At 43.4% G+C, this 8,115-nt stretch overlaps 1 protein-coding gene across 4 annotated transcripts in view; it reads left to right on the top strand.

The window, feature by feature from the left end:
• The first annotated feature begins 5,637 nt into the window (after positions 1–5,637).
• The window catches only part of slmapa (sarcolemma associated protein a), a 148,292-nt gene continuing 145,814 nt past the window's right edge, over positions 5,638–8,115 (top strand). For 2 of the 4 annotated variants that reach the window (XR_003935505.1, XR_003935504.1), the window contains exon 1: positions 5,639–7,224. Coding sequence is in view for 1 of the 4 variants with exons in the window: in XM_030135349.1 (XP_029991209.1) it covers positions 7,027–7,224 (198 nt within the window). In the remaining 3 variants the exon portion in view is untranslated. Of the gene's footprint in view, positions 7,225–8,115 lie in introns of all 4 variants that reach the window. The other 2 variants (XM_030135349.1, XR_003935506.1) reach the window with 2 other exon arrangements.

The following is an 8,115-nucleotide window of genomic DNA, read 5'->3' as shown; positions in this document are numbered from 1 at the left end:
TTCGGACATACGAACACCGATTTTGCTCAAATTTGACTCAGACATCTGTCTCCCAGGCCTACACCTATTTGTAGGAAGAAAGTGAAATTTTGCGCTACAGCGCCCTCTACAAGTTTTTTTTGTTTGTTTTTTTTAATTAAAATTGCTTCAGTTTGGACATACGAACCCCAATTTGGCTCAAATTTGACTCAGATATCTATCTCTCAGGCCTACACCCATATATCAGAAAAAATTGAAATTTGGAGCTATAGCGCCCCCTACAATTTTACCTTTACGAAAATTACTTTACTTCAGACATATAAACACCAGTTTGGCTCAAATTTGAATCAGTTTTCAATCTCCCAAGCCTACACCCATTTATCAAAACAAAAATTCCATTTCATGCAATAGCGCCCCCTACAAATTTTCCTTCATGAAAATTGCATCAGTTCGGACATACAAACACTGATTTGGCTCAAATTTGACTCAGTGGTACATCTCGCACGCCTACACCCATTCAATGGAACAAATTGAATTTTGGCTACATAACGCCCCCTACAGATTTATTTATACAAAAATTTGTTCAGTTCGGACATACTAACACTGATTTGTCTCAAATTTGAGTCAATTGTCAATCTCCCAGGCCTACACCCATTCATTAGAAGACATTCAAATTTGGTTCTTTTAGAAGTAATATGCAGTCAAATTAAATGAGTAAATCTGTATGACTTAGGGGTTGAACCTGGACTATATCTATAAAACAATAGAAATGAAAAAAAACCATCCATCCCACTTAATGTTAGATGTGATTTAGTTTAAGGAGTGAGTTGAAAATACATGTTCTACCATTTTTAAATAGAAATTAAGGATATGTAATGATGGTTATCTTCATTTAAAATGTATTCCAGATGAATTAAGTGATTCAGCAACCAGCAAAACGTTAAACCCAAACCATCCACTTAAAGTACTGTGTCATTTTATTGTGCTGGAGTTTAGTTCCTGAATGTACATGAACTGTACCACAGTTTATTTTACTGCTCCCCCATACATCATCAACCTGATTTGAATAAATAACCCTGAACTTTGGGGTGCGATGGAAATGGAATTACCAGGAATTCTTTGAACCAAATAGGCTCCAGGTAAATAAGTTCCTGATAATAAAGTTCCTGGGATTTTGGTGGAAAAGGGCCTATTGATACCTGGGAACACTGAAGCTACTTTGGAGGCATAAGGTGTTACAATACCTTATACACACTTCAGATTGTTTTTTCCTTTCATTTGTCTCCAGATTTTTTAACCTACAGAGGGAGAAATAGAGAAACATGCAGTTCAGATAGACAAAAGGGCAAATATTGATATGTACATTATTCTCTTCTGATGATGGCTGGGGGCATCTAAATGAGCAGCATTGCATTCTTTTATCTGCACATTTGTACAGTATCTGTGCTTCTGTCTCTCCACAGTATTGATTCTGTCTCAGCTGCTGCTTCACTAGAACACAGCAGGGACCGTTCTGAAGCCATGAGCAGAATTTGATCTGTCAAACTCCACCCCAATCCACCTCACCCTGCTGTTCCAGTCCATAAAACAACTCACCTGCACCTTATGATCAAACCATACGTTATTACCTCTTATTTTGTTCACACTAATGTTAAAACTACAGTACATGCATTAAATCACCATTTAAAGCCATTATATTGAGATGATAACTCAGTAAATACGTATAATAAGAAAACATGGTTTTAGGCAAAACATATTTTTGAATTTTTGTTGTTGTGTCATCAGACCTCCGGCTGCGTGTTTTGGACACTCGGGTGAAGAGAGGGGCAGAGCTGTCAACTGATCACCACCTGGTGGTGAGTTGGATCTGCTGGCGAAGGAGGAAACCGGACCAACTCGGCAGGCCCAAACGTGTTGTGAGGGTCTGTTGGGAATGTCTGGCAGAGCCCGATGTCAGCGCGGTCTTCAACTCCTACCTCTGGGAGAGCTTCTCCCAGATCCCGGGGGAGGCTGGGGACATTGAGTCCGAGTGGACCATGTTCTCCACCTCCATTGTCTAAGCGGCTGCTTGGAGCTGTGGCCTGTCATGGCGGCAATCCCCAAACCCGGTGGTGGACCCCGGAAGTAAGGGATGCGGTCAAGCTGAAGAAGGAGTCTTATTGAGCCTTGTTGGCTCATGGGACTCCCGAGGCAGCTGATGGGTACTGGTGGGCCAAGTGTGCCGCAGCCCGAGCGGTTGTGGAGGCAAAAACTTGGGTCTGGGTGGAGTCTGGGGAGGCCATGGAGAAGGACTATCGGTTGGCCTCAAGGAAATTCTGGCAAACCGTCTGGCACCTCAGGAGGGGAAAGCAGTGTGCCACCAACACTGTTTACAGTGGAAGTGGGGAGATGCTGACCTCGACTGGGGATGTTGTCAGACGGTGGAAGGAATACTTTGAGGATCTCCTCAATCCCACTGTCACGTCTTCCATGGAGGAAGCAGAGGCTGAGGTCTTAGAGGTGGACTCATCCATCACCCAAACTGAAGTCACCGAGGTGGTTGGCAACCTCCTTGGTGGCAGAACACCGGGGGTGGATGAAATTCACCCTGAGTACCTCAAGTCTCTGGATGTGCAGGGACTGTCTTGGCTGACATGTCTCTGTAACATAGTGTGGCAGTCGGGGACAGTACCTCTGGATTGGCAAACCGGGGTGGCGGTCCCCCTTCTTAAAAAGGATGGTGGACCGGAGGATGTGCTCCGACCACAGGGGGATCACACTCCTCAGCCTCCCTGGGAAAGTCTATTCCAGAGTACTGGAGAGGAGGATCCGACCGATAGTTGAACCTTGGATCCAGGAGGAACAATGCGGTTTTCGTTCCGGTCGTGGAATGCTGGACCAGCTCTATACTCTCCATCGGGTGCTCCAGGGTTCATGGGAGTTCGCCCAACTGGTCCACATGTGTTTTGTGGATTTGGAGAAGGCGTTCGACCGTGTCCCCCATGGTATCCTCTGGGGGGTGCTTCGGGAGTATGGGGACTGGGGCCCTTTGTTGTTTGGCAGTCCGGTCCTTGTATGACCGAAGCAGGAGCCTGGTTCACATTGCTGGCAGTAAGTCAGACCTGTTCCAGGTGCATGTGGGACTCCAGCAGGGCTGCCCTTTGTCACTAGTTCTGTTCATAATTTTTATGGACAGAATTTCTAGGTGCAGCCAGGGGCCGGAGGGGGTCCGGTTTGGGGACCACAGGATTTTGTCTCTGCTTTTTGCAAATGATGTCCTGTTGGCCTCATCGAACCTGGACCTCCAGCGTGCCCTGGGGCAGTTTGCAGCCGAGTGTGAAATGAGTGGGATGAGGATTAGCACCTCCAAATCAGAGGCCATGGTTCTCGACTGGAAAAAGGTGGTTTGCCCTCTCCGGGTCGGTGGAGAGTCTTGCCCCAAGTGGAGGAGTTCAAGTATCTTGGGGTCTTGTTCACGAGTGAGGGAAGGATGGAGTGTGAGATTGACAGGCGGATTGGTGCAGTGGCTGCAGTGATGCAGTCGCTGTATTGGTCGGTTGTGGCAAAGAAGGTGCTGAGCTGAGAGGCGAAGCTCTTGATTTACCGGTCAATCTACGTTCCTACCCTCACCTATGGTCATGAGCTTTGGGTCATGACTGAAAGGACAAGATCCCGGATACAAGCGGTCGAAATGAGTTTCCTCCGCAGGGTGGCTGGGTGCACCCTTAGGGATAGGGTGAGGAGCTCAGTCACCAGGGAGGAGCTCGAAGTAGAGCTGGCCTCCACATTGAGAGGGGCCAGCTGAGGTGGCTCGGGTATCTGTTTCGGATGCCTCCTGGACGCCTCCCTAGGGAGGTGTTCCGGGCATGTCCCGCTGGGAGAAGGCCTCGGGGAAGACCTAGGTCACGTTGGAGAGACTATGTCTCTCGGCTGGCCTGGGAACGCCTTGGGGTCCCCCTGGAAGAGCTGGAGGAGGTGTCTGGGGTGAGGGAAGTCTGGGCATCCCGGCTAAGACTGTTGCCCCCGTGACCCGGGCTCGGATAAGCGGTGGATAATGGATGGATGGATAGTTTATGAATTTTGATTTTTAAATTAGTTGATTTCACAAGAAAATTACATAGGAACTTGTTGCATCAAATTAAATTCTATTGAAGACAAAACTGGTCTAGTTGTACTGTATTCATTTTTTAAATAATATTATTATAATATGTTATATAAGTTCAACTTTCAGTCTCATGTTAACTGTGTCCATACATGTTGTGGACCATCACTCAGTGCAATCTGTCCTCAGACCAATCAGTGTCCAAGTATTTTTTGATATAAAATGGATGCTGTCTTCATGATCAAGGATAAAAATATATTTAAAATGGCATATGTAGCAGTAATTCTGTATTATGGAGCTTGGCAGTGGTTCTCCATTCTACTATATCAGCTTTTAATGAATAATGGTTCTCGATATGGTGTCATTTGAGGGTTTTACAAATTAAACTAAGCTGACCAGACAAAACATGAAATGTGTTGTGTTAATAATATCCACAATAAAATACACATCAAACTACACTACAATATCACTGCTTTCTTCTTTGGATTTCCCATCTTGTTCCAGTGTTTTCTTATTTGGATTTATACTTTGTATACTGTTTGTAGTTCAATCTACAACAATGCATCATATTCTATTAGATCATCAAAATTAGCTGTGCTGTCCTATGAGAACCCCCTATCTCTAAAAAGTCAACTTTCCATGAGCTCAGAAAAACTGGGTGGTTTTCAGCTTTGTGACAATATGTTTTGCAGAGAATCTAAGTGTGTTTTTAAGGAGTTTATTTCACTTAAGACAGAATATTTCACTTAAGAAAGAAGAGGATTTGAAACTGACACTTCATCCTTAAAACTGTCACAACCATTCATATCTCTGTACATTTGTACATATTTGTCATTTTCACTGTACAGGAAGCAGATGAAAAACTATAAATATGAAAAGGAGCTAAAGCTGTTGGACAGAGAGTGGAGTCAAATGAACAATATTTGTGCCTGATATAATGGACTAGAAGAATAAAGCTGCAGAAAATGCTGGAAATACTAAAATGAAGTACAAGTGTCTGAAGTCTGAACTGAAGTCCAGTAACCTACTGCAGTAAAAGTATTGAGTCTCCTTCCATCATATAGTACAAAAAAGACAACTATGAAAAAGAAGGTAATACAAATTAAAACTACATTTAAAAGAGATAAAAAGGAATTTAGTGGAACACAACTAGTTTTTTTTCCTTTGTCATATCTGGCAGTTAACACAATATTTTTTGTGCTTTGGGTGAATTTTGAATATAAACATTATAGCTGCCAGATACCTGCACTGGAGTAAAAAGCGCAATATGTGAGTGGTAGTGGAGTAAAAGTATAAAACGTTCAAATAAAGGACAAAATCTTTCAAAGCATTACTAAGTACAAATTCTTGATGATTTTCACGTTTTAAGTATTTCAACAGTAGTAAAAACATTTCCCTTGGGGTCGATAAAGTTTTTCAGATTCTCTTTTTCCAGTTGTCTTTTTCATATAAAAATTCTATATTAATAATTTTAAAAGCCCAAATGTGTGCTCTTCAGCACAAACTGACAGTGAGTATTAGTTTACTGGTCAAATGTACTGATATGAGCGGAGCTGCTGTGTCCAGGGCCCTGAACGCACCCCGCCTGTCTGCTCTTCAGTTACAGTATGGCGGCCGGGACTTGCGGAGGACAACTTCTAGATTTTCTCCAGAAAACTGTCGGAAGGCGATCGATATAAGTCAAAACCACCACAGGCAACGTTACCTGGACTGCGACGGACGACGACAGCGCAACCTGTGGTCTTTGCCGAGGGTTTTCTTGGAGGATAATCGGGCTGGTGTGACGCGTGAGGAGCCGCAGTCCAGAAACTCCCCTGATTTTCTACCCTGTCAGTTAGTTAGCCGGCTAGTTAGCTCACCTTACCATTAGCTAACGATCAAATCGGGGCTTCTTTACAGCAAAAAACGGGGTAACTAGCACGTTTATTAACCTCAGGACACAGGGATGGCATTTCCCCTCCAGTCTGTCAGTGAATTGGCACAGAAGGGCAGGAAGAAATCATTCGCGGACATGAATGATAAGTTTGTCAGCACTCGTTAGCCTAGCCTAGCTTAGCCTAGCTTAGCCTGCTGGTCCAACGCCAACAAACAGAGGCAACTAGCCACCGCGCTCAGTTAGCATTTTAGTTACACCAGCAGACTTTTAATCCCGGGCCTGAGTGTTAGGAAGCCACCGTGCCTCTTAATCCAGACTGAAAGCAGAGACTGGAGTGCTTTAGTCGGCAAAACCGTCACTTCTCAGGGGCGTTTAGTCTTGCTAGGTGTCAACGTAAAGGTGTTCTCCAGAGGGAGTGGTAACGTTAGCGAATATTTCCCTGTATCAGGGCTGGAAGGTCATGTAATTATGACATTATTTAAGTGAATGACACATTTAGAAAGTCTTTGTGAACCAACTGTCGTGCTGCACATAGATTTGTGTTAGCCTGCCGCAAGAAAGCGCGCTATAATCTAATCTCAACTGCAGCCGGTAAGCATTGCATTTCTCTTTCTCCTGGCTCGATAGCTGATAATTGATTATTGGTGAGGATAAAGTTGAGTGTGTGCGGGCTGTGAGGCCCTTGCGTCAGTGCTGGCTCAGTTTGATGGACGTGGGAGGCTGTCAGTGCTATACTCAGTCATGTATGTCTTGACACATGGCACCCTGGTCTGTACATAGTGCCTGGCTGCTGTGGGTTTAAGTGTCGTTATGTAGCTTTGGTAGACTGTCAAGTCACTGAAGGAAATGTCGTGTCTTTTATATCTTTGACTTTTTTTTTTTTTTTTTTTTAACACACAGGAGGGTTGTGTACTGTGAACAATGTTTTTTAGTTAGTGCCTAAAGGCTTAGAGGACACACGACCCTGCCTACATACAGGCCACACATACTGCACATTATTTTTTTGGAATTGAAACAGGAGCCTGCCATTCTGGATCAAGAAAACTTATCCCTCGTGTCCGGTTGGAGTAATACTCTCAAGCCAAAATCAATGCCTTCAGCGCTGGCCGTCTTCGCCTGCCGACCAAACTCACACCCATTCCAGGAGCGGCATGTGTACCTGGACGAGCCGGTCAAGATCGGCAGGTCGGTGGCCCGGTGCCGTCCGGCCCAGAACAACGCCACTTTCGATTGCAAGGTTCTGTCCAGGAATCACGCCCTAGTTTGGTTCGACCACAAGACCGGCAAGGTAAGAGAGGCTATGGTTCCCCTTCAGATGGTCTTTTTTTTTTCAGGGTGCACATTGGTTTGAGGGTATCAGCAGGTCCTTTCAGGGTCTTCAGATTGTGGAATTATTAGGCCTTCGGGCTGAATATCGGCAAGAAGTCTGATATTAGCTACATGTCATTATAAAGAGATTTCCATTCGGCATATTTCAGTATATTATAGATTTAGCAGGAATGTAAGCAAGATATTTAAAAAGGCTAAAACTATCATAATAACAGTGTTTTCCCCAACCTTTGTTCAGGGAATTTGCCTCCACAATGTGAGGATAATGTGCGATGTACAAGAACAGCATTAAATATTGTGATGACAGTATTACCTGCAATAAATTAGGGCTGCAACTAATGACTATTTCAGTAGTGACTCATCATCAACTACTGTAAGGACACAAAGATTTGGTGCACAACAATTAGAATGCATACTTAAGTTTGTTAAAAAAATATTCAATATTCAACAGATATTGAAAGCAGAAATAAAATTGAAACAGAAGTGTATTTTGTGCATAACAATTCCAGTACTAAACAAAGTTTGTTATACAAAAATTAAATACTCAAGAGTTGCAATCAGCAATAAAGTATTTTTTTTTCCTTTTTAAGGTAAAGTTTTATTTTATTGCTGATTAGTGACGATGATGCTGATTAGCGATGTTATGCACTTTTGTTTTTAAACGTCATGATGTCACTAACAACCTGTCCACTATTATAGTCAGTTAACAAAGCTATCATCATAGAAAACAGTGTTTCCCCAACCTTTGTTCAGGGAATATGCCTGCACAATGTGAGGATAATCTGTGACAAGAACAGCATCAAATATTATGGTGACTGTTTGCAATAAATAATAAATCTTTAATTGTGAA

This window comes from Sphaeramia orbicularis, chromosome 5 (genome assembly GCF_902148855.1).
Source record: "Sphaeramia orbicularis chromosome 5, fSphaOr1.1, whole genome shotgun sequence".
In the NCBI taxonomy this organism is placed as follows: domain Eukaryota; kingdom Metazoa; phylum Chordata; class Actinopteri; order Kurtiformes; family Apogonidae; genus Sphaeramia; species Sphaeramia orbicularis.
Note: the sequence above shows the minus strand (reverse complement) of the source record. Positions and strands in the feature narration are given on the sequence as shown.